The following is a 24,251-nucleotide window of genomic DNA, read 5'->3' as shown; positions in this document are numbered from 1 at the left end:
TTTATCGGGGTTAAAATGGCAGTGAGTTCAAAGAGTGCTTATACTTTCTGGGACTCCGTATATATGCATTATTAAAGTACTGTTTTCATAAATAAGCTAGTACACGAAGTTTGAAAAATAGGAGACATTTTTTCCCCTTTTTATGGTATTTATTTGAATAGTGTGTAAATTCTGGGGGCTCAGGTATCTCTAGAACAAAGACGAAGCTTTGTGGACACTTTTCTGAAAAAAATCTGCTTAGCATCTCAAGAAACCAAGAGTGGATCAAGTGTTCCAGGTATAAAGTGTGTCCGGTCTCCCCTATAGGCCAGGCTCAACTTATCAAACATTGCGGGCCATATTAAGCTTATGTTATAATACGATGAGTCGCACCAACAGTTATGTCAGATTTTTATGAGTTAAATTTCGTTGATGTCTTAACTTTTGAAAGTGTTAAGTGGGTGGTGGGACTTCGCTAAGGTGCTGTTTGGGGTATGAAGGGGGTACATTAGTATAATTCCATAAAGAAATACGTGTAATTCTACTTTAAGTCACATGTTCCATAGAATTCATTTACGGATCTGTATTTATAGTTAATTCGAATAATTCCGTTAATCTGGCATCTTTGCATAGTAATTTCACATGAATTTTAAACATACACACTCGAATAAGCAGACGTATGAAAGGTGAATGGGAAGTAAAAAGGGGAGTTCAAAACTAAATACCAGTATACACGGTTCGTGTGGGTTGATTCAACTCGCCTCCGATCAAGCAATCTGTATTTATACTTGAAAACAATTTTTAACAGTTCAAGTGAGTTGAACCCAATTAAATCAGGCTCAGGCTTAAGTGTGTTTCATTCCAATGTCTGATACAATTTTGTTCTTCAAGCATAATCTCACGAACGCTAATGCAGCGTGTAAATCTATGAGGTTTTGACAGTTCTTTCAGCAATTTCTTCAATTACTATCACCGTTATCTTCATATAAAGGGTGGAACGGTCAAAAATTATTCAAACATGATTAAGTACACACTGATTATGTTATTGTTTAAATGATCATACTTTATTTATTTTTTAAGCTTACCCTTAAACATCCACGAAAGTGTAAACTTTTTTTTATGTTTCTGGTGCTTCTCTGGAGTTATTGGAACTGCCTTAAAAATCTATGAACTTCAATGAACTTCTCTATACTTCCCTGAATTTTCAAAATATCCCGCAATTTTCTTGAACTTTCTTAAACTACCTTGAATTTCTGAAGTTCCAACAATTTTCCTCAAGTTAAAGAAACTTTCATTCAACTTACCATACAATTTCTAAACATCCTTGAGTTCTCTAAATGATCAAGAAGTGGTTGGAACTTTTCTAACGTTGATCTCTATGAAATACTTGGAACATTCCAGAAAATAATGAAACTGCTTCAAATATAATTTTCTTTATCTTTTATTTTTTATCTGAAATTATCTGTATTTTTCTGAAAATCTCGGAACATTACTGACGTTTTCAGGAATTCGCTGAGTTTCTCAGAACTTTTGTCTTGACATTAATAAAACTACCCTGAGGTTCTATGATCTTCCTTGATAGTCTCGAAGCTACCCTAAAGTTCGCATAATTTTCTGAAAGTTTATGGTACTGCCCTGAAATAAATGAAACTGTACCAAACATCATTTAACTAACCTGAAAATATCCAGGCATATGATGCGTAAAACTTCAAAAACATGTGTGAAGTTGTTGAGACTTTCCTGAAATTACCAGAACTTCTTAAAGGTTCTCGAAATTTTCCTAAAGTTATGTGGACTTCTCTGAAGTTTTCTGGACTTCCCTGGAGTACTTAGAACATCTTAAAAGTTTCTGAAGTTTTTCCTAATGCTGATGGAACAACCTTAAAGTTCTTGAAGCTTCCCTGAAGTGCCTGATAATCCCGCAGTGTGTTCATCAAATTTCCCCGCATTAATCAATATTTCAATTCCTTTCTTGAATCTTTCTTAAAAATCATATTTTTCTAGAAAGATCCACCCTGGATCAACCTCTTATATCTCCTGAAGCTCTTGGAACTTCCTCAAAGTTCTCATTACTCTTCTGATGATGTTCCTGGAATTGCTCTGAAATCTATGACCTCAATCTCGCGGAACTTTTCTGAAGTTCCCTCAATTTCTTAATATTCATAGCACTGCTCTGAAGTTTTCACGTTGCTTTACATAGCAGATGTTTCAACTCAATTGTTGTTTTGACAACTTTTGTAAAGCTTCTGTAGCATTTCTGTGTTTAATGAAACGGCCCTGAAACGCTATGATCTTCACTAGACCTCTTTAAACTTTCACTAAAGTTTACCTGAAATCTATGGAACTACCATGAAGCTATCGGATCCTAAAATAAAGGATTTTAAAATATCCCTACAGCTCTGGACGTGCTTCAAGTGCTCGGAACTACCTTGAAGATTTTAGAACTTCCTTGATTTTCACACTCTAAGAAATTCTTGAAGGATTTACTTGCACTGATATTGCGATTATAGAGAATAAATTAACATTACCATATTTGCTGCTGACTCGTCTTTGTTCTCTCGATAGTCATAGCAAGCGAGCACGTGATTGATTGATTATGGCTAAAAACTTTGATCAATTTTTAATATTTAGTCATTGATAAACAACTATCATCTTTATACCAAACAAATCTTACGTTCAATCTGAATAAAATTGCGAAATTAAAATTGGATTTCATTCTGTGTAACTAAAATTGACAATATTCGTCAGACCATTTTTTGATTTGCACCCCAGTATAGTCCACAAATAACGGAAGTACTCTTTTGTTTTACTTAATTGTAGTTTGTTTAAAAATAATTACCAGGAAAAAAAAAGTAAACATCATAGTTCACATCTTTCTAGGTTGTCGCTATGGGGGTTTGTAGAAATAAAATGTTTGGGTTTCGTTATATTTGAGGGTAATAATATTGTAGACTCACTGAAAATCGGTCAATACCACTGATTTATCCCAGGAATATAGCTCTTTCTGTTAAATTTTCTGGTTCTGAGAAGGACCGATTGTTCAATATCAACTACGTTGTCCGATGCGAGAATCAGCTTAAGGGGAAGATTACCGCCCCGAAAATAAAAAAAAAATATTTCTGGCACGTTTTTATTTTTCTAAAAACATTGGAAATTTTTTTCAAAAATTCAAGAAATCAGTTTTTTCCTTAGATTTTTGAGCAAATTTCATGTTAAAATAGTTTTTCTATATCATCTTGAAAAATTATTGGACTCTCAGAAAACCGAAAAGTTGATGTTTTGTGGTTTTTTGAGTCCAACTTTATGCCATGATAAATTACAAAAAATATTTTTGCAAGTGATTTTTTTTTTTAAATTAGAGAATATGGGTTTTTTTTTAGATTTTTGGTATCTTTTAGAAAAATCAAAACTCAATTTTTTTTCGGAGCGGTATGCTTCGCCTTAATGTGGTGTTTACATCTGTGTGGATTTGCTAGCGGCACTGTACTAGCTAACTAATACTGAAATCTCATGCTGGTAGACGCTGATGCCCTATTTACATTATGCTGCCTACTTTTTTGCACAGTGCTAGTACACTAGCGCGAGCAAATTCACACAGATGTAAACACCCCATAAAGGATATCTTAATGCAAAAACAGCTCGTTGAAAAGGTGAGTCTCCTTGCACCCCATCGTTGGTTGTCAAGGTGATCCGTGTCCGATGCATAGAAATGTTGCTGTACGACGGCAGAGGTAAAAAGATCATCTTTTACCGCTGACTTGTTGCTAGCCACGCCGTCCAAAGTGGAAATGAGCAGAGGCACGACCAGTGGTGGCACGAATACTGGAGTTTAACGTTTTTTCCTTAACATTTGATACTTTGCGCAATGACCATAGAGAAGACGCACAAACACAAACTGGCAAGCGGAAAAATGTCATGACATTTCTAAACTATTTTCTGCAGACGACAGAACATTTGCGCACAATGAAGCAGACAAGACCAGCGGCGCGTGCGACATAAATTTATGTCATGTAAAATTTTGCTGATCTCTGGCTAATTATAGCATTAATTGATGTTTATTGCATGGAACTATAAAACAAGAACGAATACTAACCACTCATAAGTTTAGATGTTAAAATTATGCGTAAATAAGGAAGTTAATAATATACTGTCACACGCAAGCTTGCAGCTAAAATGTAATTTCAATAAACTGTTTGAAAAATAGTGGGCTACGACATTTCTACTATTCTCTATCTCCGCCGTTTGCTTGTAATGTAGAAATATACGACCGCCCGTGTGCTGGCTGTTTTGTTTTGCTCTGGACGATGGTTTTGCAAAAAATGTACTGTTGCCACCTCTGGGAACGACAGCATCACTGTTTTTAAGCTTTTCAGGTTCAAGCAGAATGATGTGCAACCAAGTTGGTACTTGATTATAACAGTGATTAAATTATCATTTGTGCATTTTTCAAATGTTTTCTTATGGCAAATTGTAAAGCAGATTTCTAAAGTTATTTTCTATCAATTTGTGAATTTGGATTTTAGTCTCATCTATAAACGACAAAGTTACAACCGTTTAAAACCTAACACTATTTCGCCACACTTTATTTTTTATTCGCACTCCAGTATAGTCCAATCAGATATATACATGTGGGGAAATGATCGTATAATGGTATTCGTGTAGTGCAAAATATGTTATAGCGTTTGTGAAGTATGCCTTCCGTGACGTCAAACTCCACTTCTTTCATGTTAATTTTTTAGGAGTTTTTCGTTATCATGTTATGTTATGTTTCGTTAATGAAGTAATAAAATTGGTTTGTTAGTGGAATGCTTTTAATAAAACAGCAAAAAAGGATATCTTTCATTTAATTCCACTTAAATAATTAATGTATTTATGACAGATACGTATTTCGACAACAATGTGCAGTCTTAAAAACTAACCCCCATAAGTAATCATCCCTTAGGTAAAAATGTCAAGATCACAGATTGTTTACCTCTTCTTTGCTACTAATACCAACAAATACCCTCTTGTGCTTCACCTGTATATCTCATTGAGTATAGTTCAACCTGTATGTATGGAGATCTAGTCCTGACTTATGTGTTGGTAGAGGGAAAAAATAAAAAATAAACTTTGCGGGAGACGATGGTGACGACGTCATAACACTCGAAAGCAAATTTGCGAAATAAGACGTTAAACAAATCCTAGCTATTTTTGCATGGTGATTTTGCTTGATTGTATTGTTTTGTGAAGTCGCCGGGAAATATCAGCAGGCAATTTGTTTTTTTTTTTATGATAACTCCTTACTTGAAAACAGGCAAAAACTCACAAACAGCCTGCTTCTTCATGGTATACAGTGTGATAATTCAATAATCAATCAATTATCTCAACATTTAGTGGCAGACCATGCTTAAATTTTGGTAACATACATACATTTTATAATCCATGGTAAATTTCCTATGCAAGCGCCAATCGAAACAAACGTTATGACGTCACTACAAGGGTGATTGAGTGAACGAAAGAAACGAATCGTGTGAGGCGGAATGAAAGCCGAGTGAAAAACGAAGTGCACCAATACATTGAGGCCTAAATTCCGCACCTTGTATAGACCAGGTTGAGCATAGTCCACAAAAACGTAGTTACACGTCAATAAAGGTTTATGGACCTGTTTACTCATACAGTAACTATAAGTAACCACAGTGATAGGCCTGAAATGAAGAATGGCGTGGATATTGTATGAATATAAAGTGGGGAGCGTACATACAAAAAGTAGTCAACTCAAATTTGCATTTCTATTTAGCGTGCACTTTTAACAAATGACAACGCTGATTTCCGATGGTGCGTTTTAGGTCATTTTAGGTTTTAGAATTTTTCATTCAGTTTTCAAGATAGATTTTAATTTTAAGCAGTTTCCAGCTCAAGAATTTTATAACGCTGCACGAATAAAAATGGTTTATAAATCCGTCGAAATTTTCAAAAAATATTTGGTTGGCGTGGTAATTTGCACCGGTGAGCTGCAGAGCAATTATTTGTTTGCATCTTCAACCAAAATATTTACGTGATCGAGTGTTTGTACAAATGTGTATTCCCTTTTTATAAGAAACCACTAATACCCTAAGTTGTATTGGCCTGATCTCGCCCTTTATCATTGTGGTAAAGATACGTGAAAATATAGGAAACGAAAAGCGTTACAGTTGTAGCCATAAAATAGAACCCGTCAAATCCATCATACTGCTGCTATTTTAAACTTTTTCAACAATCGTCAACCATAAATAGCTGACTAAGTTCGCCAGATTTGCATGTATAGAGGTTGAGTAAAGGTTGCCTCATATCGTATAACGTTTGAATACAGCATGGGGCTGTATAAATTGTTAGTTGGGATTTGTCGTTTTGATTTGTTGCCACCATGATAGGAGCTGCACCCATAAAGTACACTTAAAAAATTTATCACATATCTAATGGATGAAAACCATGTGAATTTCACATAGCTTTCATGTGATCACATAGCTAAAAATCTCACTACAAAATCACGTGAATATTATGAGGCCGATGAAATTCATATGAAAAATCATATAAAATTAACGTGATCGCATAAATGTTATGTGAAATTCAGATGAATTCTATTAATTTTGTTTATGGATGAAAATCATTTGCGATTTCAATGTAAGCTACATGAAAACTATTTTCGGTGTAAAAATAAGAGTTCCCATTGAGAAACAGTGAAATTCAGCAGTATGGTTACGGAATCTTAAAATCTTCTGGTAAACCGGTCGAAACATAAAGGTTGATGTGATTCACAAACTACGATTACTTCGATTTTTCAGGTATGAATTTCTTAAAATGGCCAACACCACTCGAAATATATCAGAAAAAAATTCCCCCCAAGTATGATGACAGATGAGAATCACATGTGAAAGTGAAAAAGTCTCACCGCAATTGCCCGAGAAAAGAAACGTTTCGTGAAGTCCACCGCTACCGGAAATCTGTTGAGCTGCCGGAAGTTATCGTTCAACTGGTCGGCATGCAAGATCATCAAGAGATTTGAAACGGATCTACGCTTCCAGAACTTGACCATGATGACCGTATAGGAAACCGGAGGGTTTATTTGATAGGCCTATTCCAAGACACCTGTTACAAAATTGCAAAAGTGTTGCTATGAATAAATAAAAAAAAAATCACACACTGTATATTTCACTAAAAATCATCCGAAAAGATAATGATATTCCGAATCTTAAAATTGTAACGTAGCGGAAATGTATGTAACGTCGGCATAAGTGTCCCTAATTTGGGCCCATACATAAATTCAGCAATCGACTAAATTTTCAATAGCGACCAAAATATTCATTAGTACCGTCCCAATGACGCGTTCATCTAGATAAAATTGATAAATAGCAGATTTTTAGCGATGGACCCAATCTTAGATCCATAGGCCAACATTAGAACCATTTGCCTTATGTGTCAAAATTACGTGAGGGTTGAATTTTACACAACCGAAGCATGTAAATTTCAATTAGGAAAAAAATCAACATGTAAGTTTACAAGATAATGTAAATACAGCGATGGAAGTCAAAAGTGACAGTTCCGTTACATCGATATCATGCTGTCTTTTTGCTTCATGCAGTTAAACGTAAAATTACAAGCATCCTATTAACTGTGATGCGCAATAAAATATGTAGTTTCATCGGAATGGAATCATGTAATCAAGTGTCAAGAGTGAGGAGAATTTAGTTAAGGATACCGAAATGATAACAAATGAAGAAAAGTCGGATTCCCACCCAGAATCTCTAAACCGTTTGAAAAAATCATGTAAAATTCAACTATACACACTAAGAAATACCTAATCTTACACGTGACGGAATCCATCTGTGACATAATGGATGAGACGTAAACAAACATGTCATGTAAAATAAAATGCTCCGAGACTGAAAAGTTCAAAAGTACGTTTGATTGAGCACCATTTATTGTTAACAATTCTGCATTGCTGCATAGTACTCTTCCGGTTACTTTTATTCAGCTTAAATTTGACGTGCGTCAAGATAATGATTTTACCTTTTACCACACATATGCTTGTGTGGTTCAGCAGGTACACACTAATAAATAACTAATTTTACATGTAACGGAATCCATCTAAGACATAAAATATGAGACGCAAACAAACATGTCATGTAATATTAAGTGCTCCGAGACTGAAAAGTTCGTTGCTTGACTAAAGGTACGTTTGATTGGGCCCATCGCTAAAACTCTGATATTTATCAGTTGTATCCAGATGAACGCCTCATTGGGACGGTACTAATGGCTATTGAAAATTTTGTCTGTTTCCCCTATGTAAATCCACTTATTCAGCAACATGGTGAAGCAGTCTCATAAAAATAATATAAGATTTGAAGCGGTCTTCCAATTATTGTTTTTTGAAATAAAACTAGAAGGTTGAAGAAGGGTTTGACAAGACTGTTAATAAATGTTTTAAAATACTTATGATTTATGTTACTGTTTAGCTTTCGGCTGATTAAAATCACCAGATTCAGAAGTTTAAAAGCTGAAAAAAAGTTAACGTGGTTAATGTACAACAATTATTCAACTTACCTTACCAATCAGGCTAAGGCCTTGTTGTCCTCTGCTGTCCGAAGAAGTCGTCTCCACTCTACTCGATCCATGGTCACAGTTCGCCAGCCTCGTAGTCTGCGAAGGGTCCGTAGGTCACCTTCTACTTGGTCGATCCACCTTGTCCGCTGCGCGCCTCTTCTTCTTGTTCCTGTTGGGTCGCTATCTAGAACAATTTTCAATGGGTCGTCGTGTGGCATTCTTACGACGTGCCTAGCCCAGGTTCTCCCAGCAGCTGGTGCAATTCGTGGTTCATTCGCCTCCTCCACGTTCCGTCATCCATCTGCACTCCACCGTAGATGGTACGCAACACCTTCCGTTCGAAAACACCAAGGGCGCGTTGGTCCTCCACGAGCATAGTCCAGGTCTCGTGGCCGTAGAGGACCACCGGTCTAATCAGCGTCTTGTAGACAGTCAACTTCATGCGGTGGCGAATTTTATTCGACCGGAGCGTCCTCCGGAGTCCAAAACAGGCAAGATTCCTTGCCATGATGCGTCTGTGAATTTCTTTGCTGGTATCATTTTCGGCGGTCACCAGTGAGCCCAAATACACGAACTCATCGACCACCTCGATTTCGTCACCGTCAATCTGAACTCGGGGTGGGAGGCTAACATTGTCTTCCCTAGAACCTCTTCCTTTCATGTATTTTGTATTTGATGCGTTGATGGCAAGTTCAATCCGTCTAGCTTCAGCCTTCAGTCTGATGTACGTTTCCGCCATCATCTAAAAGTTCCGTGCCATAATGTCAATGTCATCGGCGAAGCCAAGGAGCTGGATGGACTTCCTGAATATCGTGCCACTCGTGTCTATCCCAGCTCTTCTGATCACACCTTCTAACGCGATGTTGAACAGCAGACACGAAAGTCCATCACCTTGCCGTAACCCCCTTCGAGATTCAAAGGGACTCGAGAGTGTCCCCGATACTCGAACAACGCACATCACTTGATCCATCGTCGCCTTGACCAATCGCGTCAGTTTATCCGGAAATCCGTACTCGTGCATAATCTGCCATAGCTGATCTCGATCGATTGTGTCGTATGCGGATTTGAAATCGATGAACAAATGATGTGTGGGCACGTTGTATTCGCGGCATTTCTGCAGAACCTGCAGAATCGCGAAAATTTGGTCCGTGGTAGCGCGGGCACCCATGAATCCCGCCTGGTATTGCCCCACGAACTCTCTTGCAAATGGTGACAGGCGGAGGCATAGAATTTGGGAGAGTACCTTGTAGGTGGCGCTCAGAAGTGTGATCGCGCGGTAGTTGCAGCAATCCAACTTGTCGCCCTTTTTGTAGATTTGGCATACGACAGCTTCCATCCACTCCTCCGGTAATATCTCCTCCTCTCAAATCTGGGCAATTACCCAGTGCAGCGCTCTAGCCAGTGCTTCACCACCGTATTTTAATAGCTCACTTGGTAGTTGATCTACACTAGGGTGTTTCATTTTGAAAAAAGTGATGAATTTTTGATAGGCCACCCTCCAGTTCGATTCATAGCCCCAAAATATGAACCTGTGCAAAAAATGGTAAAGATTGATGAAGGTTTAGAGGTCGCGCCAATGATTTGGATTTTGTATGGAGATTTTGGTGAATTAGTATGGGAAATTATTGATTTTCGTTTACATTGCTCTAACTTTGGTTGTAGTTGTCCAAACGTTGAAAAAAAAAAATATGTGGTTGTCATGACAATGATCAACAAGCCTGTTGTTGTTGCGATGAAATTGGCGTTGTTGCCTTGTACATATTCATCTGTCAATTTACCCTATTTTGCCATTTTTTCACATTTTTATAATTCTTGATACGCTGCAAAACTGAGCGTAGCAACTGTAGGCTTTTTGTTTATTGCCATAGCAATAACATACTAAATTTTTTCGACATTTGGACAAGTAGAAGCAAAGTTATAGCGATATAAGCGATTTTTTAAATTCTTCCATAGTAATACAATACAAATTTCAAATCATTGGCGCGACCTCTAAACCTTCATCAATCTTTACCAATTTTTGCACAGGTTCATATTTTGGGGCTATGAATCGAACTGGAGGGTGGCCCATCAGAAATTCATCACTTTTTTCAGAATGAAGCACCCTAATCTACACCAGTTGCTTTGTTGTTCTTCAGCCGACGGATCTCCTCCTCAACTTCTTGAAAATCAGGGGCCGGTAGCCTGTCGTCTTCTGCGCGTGCTCCAAGGTCTGTTGCCGTGCCACCTTCGTTTTCTGCTGCTTCACCGTTAAGGTGCTCGTCATAGTACTGCTTCCACCTCTCAATCACCTCACACTCGTTCGTGAGAAGGTTACCGTCCAAGTCCTTGCACATATCGGCTTGCGGCACGTAGCCTTTGCGCGAACTATTTAGCTTCTCAATTATTCAAACAAAGGCCAAATTAAAATCATTGAAGTTTTGATAAGCATCACATTTTTAGCTGGGACACGTCATTAACGCTAGATCTGGTGCAAATTTTTACTTGATATCTGTTAACAATTTCCTTGTTTATGCCAATTTTAACTTAAAATTAAACGAACAGAAATTGAACGCAACAGTTAAAATTTAGATTTTTTTCTGTGTGGGATTTTATTTTAAAGTCTTAAATTCAAGAGAGAAAGCAAATAAAAATCCTTTTCCCACTGACAAATCGTTTTGATACAGTGGTGATGTGGTGGAAATGTAGGAAGTTGATAACTGGTATTAAAATAATTCTTCTTGAACATGAATAAGTTTGCAATACAGCAATAGTCGTGTAATTTAAAGTGAGCGTGTAAAATTACTAGCTCAGTCCTAAAACAATTCATGTAAAATTCAGTCGAACTCAAATTTAACATGCATTTCACACTTTCAAAATAATTTGTATGTCATAATAAATCATTGACATCATGCATCAGTCAATCGCAAACTGTATGTCATCGAAATCATGGAGATATGCATTACATAAAAGAAAACAATCGATTAATCAATCCTGTTTACGAATATGGAAATAGCTTACAAAATGTTCGACTCGATCGACTACATTTCAAATGAATAATAACGGTAAAGGTAACCATCCCTTTGATGGTCTCTTTTTATTTTGTTTATCTTGGTAAACCATAGAAAACAGTCAAGTTGATCCATAAGGTTGATTTGGTTATTTTAAATTTTTGTTTAAATTTTGTTTTATTTTTTGTTAAAACTTTTGTTTTTGTGAAAAATTCTCCAGCATCTTCGAACATAATGCATCGACTATTATCTACATGGGTGGAGGCGGGAGTGGTAGAAGGGGGGGGGGGGGGGGGTTGGAACAACCGCATATCAAATGTAACATTTATGGAAAAAATGCTGGATTTCAGAGATCCAGTACCATCCACTGATCCAAATGACTTTGTTTTACGTTGTTCCGTCGATTTATAGTTTGATTTTTCAGCAAGATGGAATTAAATTAAATTATCATTGTGCTGGATAAAAAATGGTACATAAAAGATTAGGTATCTTACCTTTTATCTCATCCTACGTCAACCTTCAGAAGTATACAAGAGGACTTTAAAACTTGTTTTTGTGAATGATGAAGATTATAAGATAAATCCTACTTGTCCCGTAGGATTGTAAATTAGAAACCGGGTGTTGGACTTCTTTCTATCTCCTTCAATTCTCTGTTTCCATTTTTGTTTCACTCTCGGTACAAATGAGTTATGATGTTAGAGTTTAATGTGGTTTTCGACTTCAAGGTTTATCTGTGTGTATGTGCTGTGTTAATTTGCCATCCACCGTAACGTATGCTGGAGATTTCAGATTTATGCAGAGTCATTAAATGGTCCAGAACGATATAAAATGTGGACGGGATGGGACTAGACAACCAGTCTACTAGCAGCATCAATCCGGAGCAGAAATGAAATCATTCGTCTGTGTAATTCTAGTCGCCGTCCTGGTGGGAGTCAATGTGAGTATCCTTTCTTATTGATGCATAGAGATAGCAATTAATCAACGCATCAAATTCCAGGCTCTAACCGAGGAACAACTCAAGAAAGCCGACAGTTTTGCCGTCGAGTGCCTGGAGAAATCGAATGGAGTGTCCAGCGAGACTGTGAGCAAGCTGCGCAGTGGTGATTTTGCTGACGTCAATCGGGACTCGAAATGTTTTGTGCAATGCTTCTTGGAACGAGCCGGCTTCATGGATGCCGATGGAAATCTGGTTGATGACTATGCCATTGAACGACTATCGTTGGACCGCGAGAAGAGCAAGGTCGAAGCTTTGGTTAAGAAATGCAGCAACAAGATGGATGATCCATGTGACACCGCCTTCCGTGCTTTCGAGTGCTATTACAATGGGAAATCTTCGTTGTTCTGAATGTGATACTGCAATAAAATGTGATGTGATTTAACGATGGAAATAATGTTTGTTCTTTTCTTCTAACACGTTCATTATGTTCTGCACTACCATTCAACCTCTGTCAGGAAATCTCTGTTGGTGTTTTTTTTCTGATGAGTCTTTGAAGATGTTTCTAATTCTAATTGCATGACATTTAATTTTTTGGCGCCATATAATTTTTATCTTGGTGCAGGGACAGGACGCTTAAGTTAGCCTATATTTTAAAGCACGGAGTCAAGTAATTAGACAAACAGTAAATAATTGTTTTTAAGAGATCCCTCCACGAAAGTATTTTAACTGTGGCGAGTGATAACCATGAAGTCCCATGCCATATATCACAATATAGTTTCTTTTCTATAAATAAAAATTAAATGGTGTTCGTTTGTCACGCTATAACTCGGGAATGGATTGCCAGATTTTAAAGATTCTTTTTTGTTTTTGTTCGTCTTGCACTCCGACGGGTTTATGCCGAACAATTAGGTAGTACGTCGTTTGCCGGGTGCGCTAGTTAGATATTCATGTATTATAATAGCTCTTACGATTTGTATTGAGATCCCCAACAAATGTGCCAAATTTGATTGAATTTAGTTACGGTCTGGATTTGCGTGAAAGTTTTATAATTTGTAGGAGAAAATGTCCGAAGCTGTTCAATCGCTGGTCATTAATCCAAAAATCACTCAGTTTTTGCCAAACCTGGAACTTAGAATAATAAAACTATGCAGAACAACTTCATTGAATACCGCAATTAAATTCGACCTCGGTACAAAAAGTTGCTAGTTTTTAATGATGGCCATGTGTTCGGTGTATATCTACTGAGGTGCACATAAGCTTGTATGAATGCGATGAGCACCAGGGTGACAGGAAAAAAAATTGCACAGAAGTCAAATCGATTTGCGGTCTTCAACGAACGTGTTCTGTATATCTTTTTTCAGTCCCAGGTTTGGTGAAAATTGAGCAACTTTTTTTAATTTTGTCAAGCAAATCAATAGCGTTTCCCATACAAACTTTGAAGCTCTTCCGCAAATCCAGATCGTAACCAAACTCACTCAAATTTGGCATAGCTGCTGGGGATCCCAATACGATTCGGAAGCGCTGTGAGGAGCCGGGAGTTCTGGTCCACCATATAAATTTGGCCCACCTTAATGTTCAATCTACTCACTCCATGTGACTGATACATCTTCGATACATAAGCGTTATAAAATTGGTTGCTTAAAATTGTATAAAACAAGACGTTCATAAAATGCGTAACAGAATCGCATTGCAAACGTTCTAAATGTGCATATGCCCAAAAGGAATCATAACCTGTTTTTCAATTAATTTATTAATTTTAAACTTGGTTTCCTAGATCAAATAATAGCTCTGGTGTTGCGGACTCCGCCAAATTCAGCAATACCAATTAATCCTTCACGGTGTCCTAACACTCATTTGGATGCATTTTTTCACTCTAATCATTACTTGGGATTTTCGGGGAAAACATAATTGATGGGATTTTTTTTGAGTGTTTCGTCTTGACGAAAATAGAGCAGGGATAGAAAAAAGAAATTGGAATGGATCAGGAGATGGAATGGATGTGAGCAGTGTAAAAACAAATCAGAGGGAAACGAGTCTGAACGCAAAGAGGATAAGTTTGGAGTGCGTTTTGAATTGGTCGTATGTAATAAACGTAAACAAATTGACGTTTTAATGCTACCAGAAACTACTTTAATGCTTACTTTTCCTAAAATCAAAATTTCGACCCGTTCTGTTTCATTTTCTCATCAAAAAACTATTATGTGTAAATTATTCATTTGATCAAAATGATAACTAAAAAGAAACTGTAGGTAATTAAATGTTCTTTGAGAAAATAATACATTGAAAGAAAAAAAAACTTTGTAAATTCATAGTTAAAAACATAAATTGTTGATTTTCTCAAAATACTAAGCAGGTAACTTCTGTATTTTTAAGTTTTTATTGATTTTTAAAATATAATGAAATTTCACATTTTTTAGTTGTTGCTGTTGAATTTGTTAACATGAACTTTTTTCCTTAGTTCAGACGTTCTTAAGTTAATGCGAATTACAAAATATTAATTATGAAAAATCAAAATTTTAAGCCATTTTCAAATGTTAGTCGATATGTTCAGCTACAAAATGTGTTTACCATGATTGTAATAATAATAGTTTTTAATTATTTATTTTCAGATATGGTGGCTGCCAGACTTGCCCGTTTCTATCTAGGTGCAGTGGAAGAAAAACAAGTGTACAAGTAAATACTCTTCGTAAAGTAAGGAGGAACGGTTAGTGGCGATGGATCATTAGGTCCCGGTTAATATTTCTAGCGCTATTTGGACGGGAATTTGATACGCAAAATTTGCGCACAGAAATTCCATCAGCCAGCAGGCGGCTTCCTTCTCCAAACTCATGACCAGCCCCAGCCAAGAGTACAACTTGAGCCGAGTAGAAAAAAAATGAATTCCTTTTCCACCTGTTCAACGAAGGAGGTTCCATTGTCCGGTGAGGCTTTTCCCGGGGCTAGAATCAGCAGTTTGGCACCTTCCATGCTACTATACACCGACACCTGGTTGCTCTTCTCCGTCGGATTCAATCGTTTTAAGTCCGGAAAGTGGATGTACGTTGCCGTCTCCTCCATGATGCGCTTGATGCTTTTGTCCCCGTGACCGATTATGAACGAGTGGTCCATCGTTTATTTTAATGAGATCGTTGAAAACTTACAGCGATTAGGGTGGGTGAGCCAGTAGTGGACGTACAAAGCCAATTTATCAATTAAAAACTAAATATACAATGTACACACAATTGTTAAACGTCAATCTATAGCTTTCAACCTCTTTTTTGATAGAAAATATTACATTGTAATAAATTTGCATAATATTTTAGAAAGATCGTCCTCCAATTATAATAAATAATAATTTTGTTATCACATCAAAGTGGATGCACCTCAAACGTGTCAAAAATATGGAGTAATATTACTTGCCAAAAAGGACAAAATTATCATGAAAACAGTCCATGAACTGACATTACGCTGCTTTTACTGCATTTGTTTAGTTTTGTGGCCATACAAATTACATGAGAATTTCGAGATTGGAGTGCATCCTCTAGGACAACGACAACTTCTGAGCATGAGCATGCATGAGCATGAGCATGATTGACCGCCCACGGTTGCTACTCTGTTATTGCCAGACCAGCTGTAATTACACAGAGAACCAAAAGACGATGCTTGGGACTAGCAATCATCCTCAATGTGTAAAAACTGGTGATCTCAAACTAAGCAATACCAGCGCCAGCCGCGCCCGAACACAGGTCAAGAAAGGAAGGGGTAAGAATGTGTTGACGTGACACTCGCTTTGATGGAAGCCGAGAACACCTCTGCACTTCCACGAGGAATCACTGGGAAATTGGGTAATGGGTATATTGGGTTTGCAGCAGGGTTCGTTTGGTAAACGATAAGCTGAATTGATGTCCTAACAATCATATAACGCGAAGGAGCTTGGGATTGAACCCACGGTCTTCTGCTCAGTAAGCAAAAACGTTTGCTACTAGGCAGACGAGCTCCTTTTTTATCATCGAGTTGCTGTTATTACCACGTACTAATGTTAACAAATAAAACGATTGACGATTCTTGAATGTGGATGAGCTTGAGATTTGACTCATGATGTTCTGCTCAGTAAGCAAAACCGGTTGCTCTAAGGCCACCGAACCCCTCATATCACATTATAGGGTTACTCAAGTTTTTATAACTATTCAAACCCGGCACCGACGACAACGAAAAGTTTTACAAAATACACGATAAACAAGCAATCTTAACAAACATTTTTAATATGAAAGGACCTGGGACCGCATTTTTCTGCTCAGTAATTAAGCCATTGCAACCGACGATCTTTAAAATCCTTAAACTAAAAGCAACGAAAGAGGCCTTCATTAAGATCCACTTTCACGCGACGTTAAATGTTTCGATATTCTCTTTACGCATGGTTCAGGCAATCATTACAAGCTATGACCGACGTGACGATGGTTTAAGACCTGGTTAAACAAGCTATTCAAATGAAATTACGTTCTCGAATTTCACTTGGCATGTAATGAACAAAAGAAATACGCGATAATTCATATTTTAAGCGGTTGGTGGTTAATTTTAAATATACTAACGGTACTAAAGGGTGATACGGTCAAAATTTGGTCAATATCAACTTGACGTATTTCTTTCAATTTTGCATTTAAAAAACCTGAACACCCCTCATTTTGAAGGTGTGTGTGTGTAGAATGTTGCTCCTATTTTGATTTTGGAATTCACTCTTCAGTTGTCAAAATGCCGTCCAAGCAAGAAGAGCAGCGTATCAAAATTTTGCTCGCGCATCGCGAAAATCCGAGCTACTCGCACGCAAAGTTGGCAAAATCGCTAAAAGTTGCCAAATCAACCGTTACAAATGTAATTAAAGTGTTTGGGGAACGTTTGTCGACAGCCAGGAAGTCTGGATCGGGGGGAAATCGAAAACCGGAAGCCGCTGAGACGACAAAGAGAGTTGCCGGTAGTTTCAAGCGAAACCCTAACCTCTCTCTCCGAGATGCCGCAAATAAGCTGGGTGTATCGTCTACAACCGTGCATCGAGCCAAAAAACGAGCCGGACTATCGACTTACAAGAAGGTAGTGACTCCAAATCGCGATGATAAACAAAATACGACGGCCAAAGCGCGATCCCGGAGGCTGTACACGACGATGCTGACGAAGATTGACTGCGTGGTAATGGACGACGAAACCTACGTCAAAGCCGACTACAAGCAACTTCCGGGACAGGAGCTTTATACGGCAAAAGGAAGGGGAAAGGTAGCAGATGTTTTCAAGCACATGAAACTGTCAAAGTTCGCAAAGAAATATCTGGTTTGGCAAGCCATCTGTACCTGTGGCTTGAAAAGCAGCATTTTCATAGCTTCCGGGACTGTCAACCAAGAAATTTACGTGAAAGAGTGTTTGAATAAAGGTCTGCTGCCTTTCCTGAAGAAACACGGTTGTTCCGTACTGTTTTGGCCGGATTTGGCATCTTGCCATTACGGTAAAAAGGCCATGGAGTGGTACGCCGCCAACAACGTGCAGGTGGTTCCCAAGGACAAGAACCCTCCCAACACGCCAGAGCTCCGCCCAATTGAGAAATACTGGGCTATTGTCAAGCGGAACCTAAAGAAGACCAAAAAAACTGCTAAGGGCGAGCAGCAGTTCAAGGCAAACTGGCTTTCTGCGGCGAAGAAGGTGGACAAGGTGGCTGTACAAAATCTGATGGCAGGGGTCAAGCGTAAGGCCCGGCAATTCGGATTTGGAAAAGCGGAAGCCTAACTGAATATTTTTCCTGAATTTTATACTAATTGAACTTGAAAAAGAAATTTAATTTGATTTTTTAAATAAACGATTTTACCGATTTACACGCGTTTTCCCTTGACCAAATTTTGACCGTATCACCCTTTACCTACGACTACGACGGCGATTGCGACAGCGACTACGACACGACGGCGATTGCGACAGCGACTACGACACGACGGCGCCTACGACACGACGGCGCCTACGACAACGACAACAGCGAATTTGTAACTTACCATTTGTCTAGGAAAACACCTTTGCCCGGCACCTCCACTGCTTCTTCATGTCCGCTATCTGTCACTGTTTTCAAAATATCTAATAGCAATTACCTTTGTTGTATTGCCTGTATTGCCATGGTCATCTGGGAGGAGGGTCGCATCTAGTGCTTTCCCCAGGAACCGGTCACGGCCACCAGCTACTGCCCGTGCAGTCTTGGGCGTATCCAGCGAAGCATCCTTCAGATTACTTACAATCTCCGACACTCAATGCAAATCGCATGCACACTTACTCTTGTTACAAAAAAAAAAACACTCCTGCAGAGAAACGGATTAAATAAACGTCACTCTCGCGAAAACACACCCGTCGTCGTCGAACGGCAAAAAAAGGAATCGGTGGGCAATTTTGTGATACGGATTTCCAAAATCAACCGGAAATGCACGAATTTCACCACTCCCAACTTCGAAACTCGTTCAGAAGCACTTTTGGTACACTTTTGTTCGAAAACACTTATTTTTTTTTTCAAAAATAGTTGCGAGTGATCCAACATCATCACCGCGTAAATAAACTAAAATTAAAATTATCACTCGCGATGCCACAAATTTCTGGACCGGGAGAAAAAATCAAATAACGCAGATAGCGTCAAATCTTCTGTTGCTTGCAAACATGATGAATCATGTTTTCTTTCTCGATTCTAAAACTTCTCGGAAAGGGAGAAAACCACCACTCACACACGTATAATCGTCCGGGAGGCAGAGTGCCAGCGCTAATCCGGCAAATGTAGCCGAAAACTATGAAAGCGAATGCACGCACAAAACAGAGAACAAACTTAAAACACAACCGTATCCAAAGGCGTTCGAAACTCCACTGTCTTGGACAACGACAACTTATGTGGATTAAGCATAGTTAAACTCTGCGCTTTGATCAGAGAGCGTATAGGATATCGTTGTGCCAGGTTGATCGTGGTACATTTCGAGTATGAGAGGGTGATTGCAGTTTGCTCAAAAGTGCCTGAGTAAAATGCAAGTACTTCCGATGATTACCTGTAGTTGCGATAGTGAAGATGAATACCCATATTCTCGTTTATGTCCGGGCGTGTTTGCCATACGGAAACCTCTTTATTTGATTTTGTGTGGAGGGTGGGTTTCGGTGTGGACGGGCATATGAGTGATAATATTAAGTTTAGGATAAAGTTGAAACATTGAGAAATGTATCGCTTCAGTTTAAGAAGTACTTCACTTTGCAACCGATGAACCATTCTGATGGCCCACATTATAGTGCAGGGTCCAGGGGATTCGCTTGGTAATTATATAGTACTATCAGTTTGAACTGTATTTTTGAGCTTTATCTCTAAATATAATTTGGTGTTTCCTAGATGATAATCATGTTGGTGTTCGATGATTCAAAGAATAAATGGGATAAATATTTAGCTGCCCATAGTTGTGAGTTGTTGAACTTGTGGTACTTGCACAACATTTATGTGAGTATCCAAATAACCGTATAATCATAAAATAACTTTAAAAGTAGGTCCAGAGTGAGACAATGTCTCTGAGATACGATATGGTTAGTTGGGTTTTCAGATGAATGTATTGTTAATGGACCTGGTCTACGATTCAAGGTTGGTTTCTGTGATGTGATGGTATCACATAAGATGTAAAATAGGTAGCACCATCTTCATAGAAATGTAAGTATTATTGAAAATAATCATAACTAGATGAAATGCATGTGTATATGAAAGGTAACTGGATCAAAGATATTTAAACATGCGCATTCAATTTCGACGACTTCAAATTCTGCATGTCAACACCTTTGACTCTCCTTTTTCATATCCTTCACTTATACATCTACGCTTCTATGTTCTAGAAGAATCAACTTAGTCCTCATTTATTTTCGGCAGATTTCAATTAACTCGCATGTTTTTGTAGTCGTTACGCTCCTGATAATCTGATTATTATTTTACATAGGGTAGAGCGCTACTTTTTCGTAATCGCCCATTTCCATTCTATTGAGCAGAAATCATCAATAATATCCATGATTTCATGATACACAAATCAATAATACGTTTGTTTCGATGCGTAAGCTCATAAGCTACAACAAAAACCCTATACGAGTGCGTTGTATGAATATTTAAGCTCATTGTAGTGCAAAAGAAGCGTGCCTATCAAATCCATTTTTTTCTGTCTGTAGAACGAAGGTAAACCTAGAAAAACTAATGGCCTTTCAATGCGTTAAGACGGATTTGAAATTCGTAGAACGAATTCGTAATCAAAACCCGTGTTTGATTTCTTACAATATCTAAATAATTTGTGACTCTTTTTCAACTTCAACGGTACGTATATAAAATTAAATTCAAAACCCTATTACTATGTATCAAAAATTCGAGATGATCACCCCGAGTAGCTCACTTTCATCACAGTAAGTTACAGCAACTTGTTTATGACTGAAATAAGTCGTATATAAGTTTCTACAATTGATTTGTGACAAGCGTGCTACTAGGGACAGACCATCAGAGCACTCAATTGAAGCGATTTGGATGGGAGAGTGAAGCTCTAAACTCCCTGTTGCTAATATTTTTAGCATTAGCATTAGCATTATTGACCGTCCACGGTTGCTACTCTGTTATTACCAGATCAGCTGCAATTACACAGAGAACCAACAGATAATATTTGGGACTAACATTCATCCTCAATGTGTAAAAACTGAAGATCATATATTTAGCCATACCAGCGCCGGCCATGTCCGAATGCAGGTCCAATAGGGAATGGGAAGGAATGTGTTGACATGATACTCGCTGTGAAGGAAACCGAGAAATCCTCTGTGCTTCCACGAGAAATCACTGGGATGTTGGATGTGGGGAAAGGTTTGCAGCAGCAGGGATCGTTTTTGGTAAACTAATGCTGATTGTAGTGATTTATAATAGGTACTCAAACACAAAAACGCACGCATACACACGCACACACACGCACTCGTGAGTATAAACAGAATATAAAATGATATTTAATTGAACTTTAACTTTATTTTATCTTAACTTTAACATAACTTCAACTTAACTTAAACTTAACTTTAACTTAACTTTAACTTAACTTTAACTTAACTTTAACTTAACTTTAACTTAACTTTAACTTAACTTTAACTTAACTTTAACTTAACTTTAACTTAACTTTAACTTAACTTTAACTTAACTTTAACTTAACTTTAACTTAACTTTAACTTAACTTTAACTTAACTTTAACTTAACTTTAACTTAACTTTAACTTAACTTTAACTTAACTTTAACTTAACTTTAACTTAACTTTAACTTAACTTTAACTTAACTTGAACTTAACTTTAACTTAACTTTAACTTAACTTTAACTTAACTTTAACTTAACTTTAACTTAACTTTAACTTAACTTTAACTTAACTTTAACTTAACTTTAACTTAACTTTAACTTAACTTTAAGTTAACTTTAAGTTAACTTTAAGTTAACTTTAAGTTAACTTTAAGTTAACTTTAAGTTAACTTTAACTTAACTTTAGCTAAACTTTAACTTAACTTGAACTTAACTTTAACTTAACTTTAACTTAACTTTAACTTAACTTTAACTTAACTTTAACTTAACTTTAACTTAACTTTAACTTAACTTTAACTTAACTTTAACTTAACTTTAACTTAACTTTAACTTAACTTTAACTTAACTTTAACTTAACTTTAACTTAACTTTAACTTAACTTTAACTTAACTTTAACTTAACTTTAACTTAACTTTAACTTAACTTTAACTTAACTTTAACATAACTTTAACTTAACTTTAACTTAACTTTAACTTAACTTTAACTTAACTTTAACTTAACTTTAACTTAACTTTAACTTAACTTTAACATAACTTTAACTTAACTTTAACTTAACTTTAACTTAACTTTAACTTAACTTTAACTTGACTTTAACTTAACTTTAACTTAACCTTAACTTAACTTTAACTTAACTTTAACTTAACTTTAACTTAACTTTAACTTAACTTTAACTTAACTTTAACTTAACTTTAACTTAACTTTAACTTAACTTTAACTTAACTTTAACTTAACTTTAACTTAACTTTAACTTAACTTTAACTTAACTTTAACTTAACTTTAACTTAACTTTAACTTAACTTTAACTTAACTTTAACTTAACTTTAACTTAACTTTAACTTAACTTTAACTTAACTTTAACTTAACTTTAACTTAACTTTAACATAAATTTAACTTCACTTTGACTTAACTTTAACATAACTTTAACTTAACTTTAACTTAACTTTAACTTTAACTTGGTCGGTGGACTCAAAGACCCATGAAGTTTAATAATCGCTGGAGATTTTAACAGCCAGCTCGGTTCAAACACCTTAACCATTGATGAACAAATTCTTATTCGCAAGTTTGTAGGACACGAGCAATTTAACGAAAATGGTCAGCAAATGCGTTTTTTTTTCTTGAACCTGCACTCGTTGGTGGTAAGAAGCACTAAGGCCAATTCTAGTTTCAAGCGGACCTGGTCATGTGGGAATCGATCTAGTCAAATTGATCACATATTGACCACCGGTATTCGTTTTTTTTTTTTCCTGAAGCGAATGCAGTGTACCAAACCAGGTGATATACAAACCGACCACAAGATTCTTATGTTTAACATTGTGGAGAATCAGTCTGCTATAACAGCCCCGTTTATCAAGACTCCAGTTCCTCCACGACCACGACACCATGTTGATCCAACACTTTTGCAGAACAAAATTGTTCAGAAAAATTATGCTGACAACCTAAAAAATCTCGGATCTGCCTCTCATGAATCAATCGACGTAGAGACGGGTTGGAAAGACCTTAAAGAGAAGATAAATTTAGCAACTACGGCAGTATTGCGCATTTTGCACCTTACTGGACTCCGCACTTTGAAAGTGTGGGGATGAAATAAGTGCGGGCCATGCGTATGACAGATAGAGTTGTCAAAGTGACAGTTATGCTTATCCGAAGTGAATACGAAAACATTGGCTTTTTATTGTCTGTTCGAGTCACAAAACACGATTTTTTCACTCTCATTGCATTCTACTCGAAACACGTATAAAAATAGTTTTGCAAAATATTTGCAATTATGCAAGCAATTCTTAATTACTTATTTGTGAACAATTATGTGGTTTTCCAAGTATGAATTAGATTGAAAATGATTTTGAGACGTGTTTAAATTCAAATGGTACACCTTTTTTGTTTCCAAATATGTTAAACTCAATAGCTTTCTAGGCGTGAAATAACCAAAAAGTTCGTTGTTTTTCGTTAGCGTACCATCAAAGTGCGACTCAAAATATTCCCAAAAATCCAGTCACCACTGCAACAGACTATATTGAAGCGTTCCATCAGTCTGCCATCCAGCCGGGAATGCCGATTGGCATTAGCTCGTGTAAAAAGGTGTACGTTTTGGGCTCAACGTTCTTATCATCTGAAATGGGCGTACAAACTTGCCGAAGCAAAAGCTGATTTAAGGGGAAGTTCACCGCTTCGAAAAAAATAATTACGTTTTGATTTTTCTAAAAATATTGAAAAAAAAGTATCAAAAATCTAAAAAAATCACATTTTTCTAATTTTTTAAAGAAAATTCACGTGCAAAAACATGTTTTATAAGTCATTATGGCATAAAGTTGGACTCAAAAAACCACAAAACATCAACTTTTCGGTTTTTCTGAGAGTCCAATTTTTTTTCATGATGGGATGGAAATTTTTTTTTTGCATTTTATTTTTGACAAAAATCTAAGGAAGAAACTGATTTTCTTGGATTTTTGATAATTTGTCCCAATATTTTTAGAAA

At 36.9% G+C, this 24,251-nt stretch overlaps 1 protein-coding gene across 1 annotated transcript; it reads left to right on the top strand.

Moving 5' to 3' along the window:
* The first annotated feature begins 12,303 nt into the window (after positions 1 to 12,303).
* On the top strand, positions 12,304 to 12,904 carry LOC135710310 (general odorant-binding protein 56d-like). The gene is made up of 2 exons (XM_065232831.1): positions 12,304 to 12,462; positions 12,523 to 12,904. The coding sequence occupies exons 1-2, from the start codon at positions 12,412 to 12,414 to the stop codon at positions 12,868 to 12,870; spliced, it is 399 nt and encodes a 132-aa protein (XP_065088903.1). The 5' UTR covers positions 12,304 to 12,411; the 3' UTR covers positions 12,871 to 12,904.
* Positions 12,905 to 24,251: the final 11,347 nt, after the last annotated feature.

The sequence above is a fragment of the Ochlerotatus camptorhynchus genome, unplaced genomic scaffold (assembly GCF_037179485.1).
Source record: "Ochlerotatus camptorhynchus isolate MF236.1 unplaced genomic scaffold, CSIRO-AGI_Acam_v1.1 ptg000378l, whole genome shotgun sequence".
Classification (NCBI taxonomy): Eukaryota; Metazoa; Arthropoda; class Insecta; order Diptera; family Culicidae; genus Ochlerotatus; species Ochlerotatus camptorhynchus.
This window is presented reverse-complemented; position numbering and strand designations above follow the sequence as displayed.

Excerpts from the sequence above, each read along its gene's own strand:
- LOC135710310 (XM_065232831.1), top strand. The coding sequence starts at position 12,412 with ATGAAATCATTCGTCTGTGTAATTCTAGTCGCCGTCCTGGTGGGAGTC. Across the intron at positions 12,463-12,522 it reads CCGTCCTGGTGGGAGTCAAT|GCTCTAACCGAGGAACAACT; the intron begins GTGAGTATCCTT and ends ATCAAATTCCAG.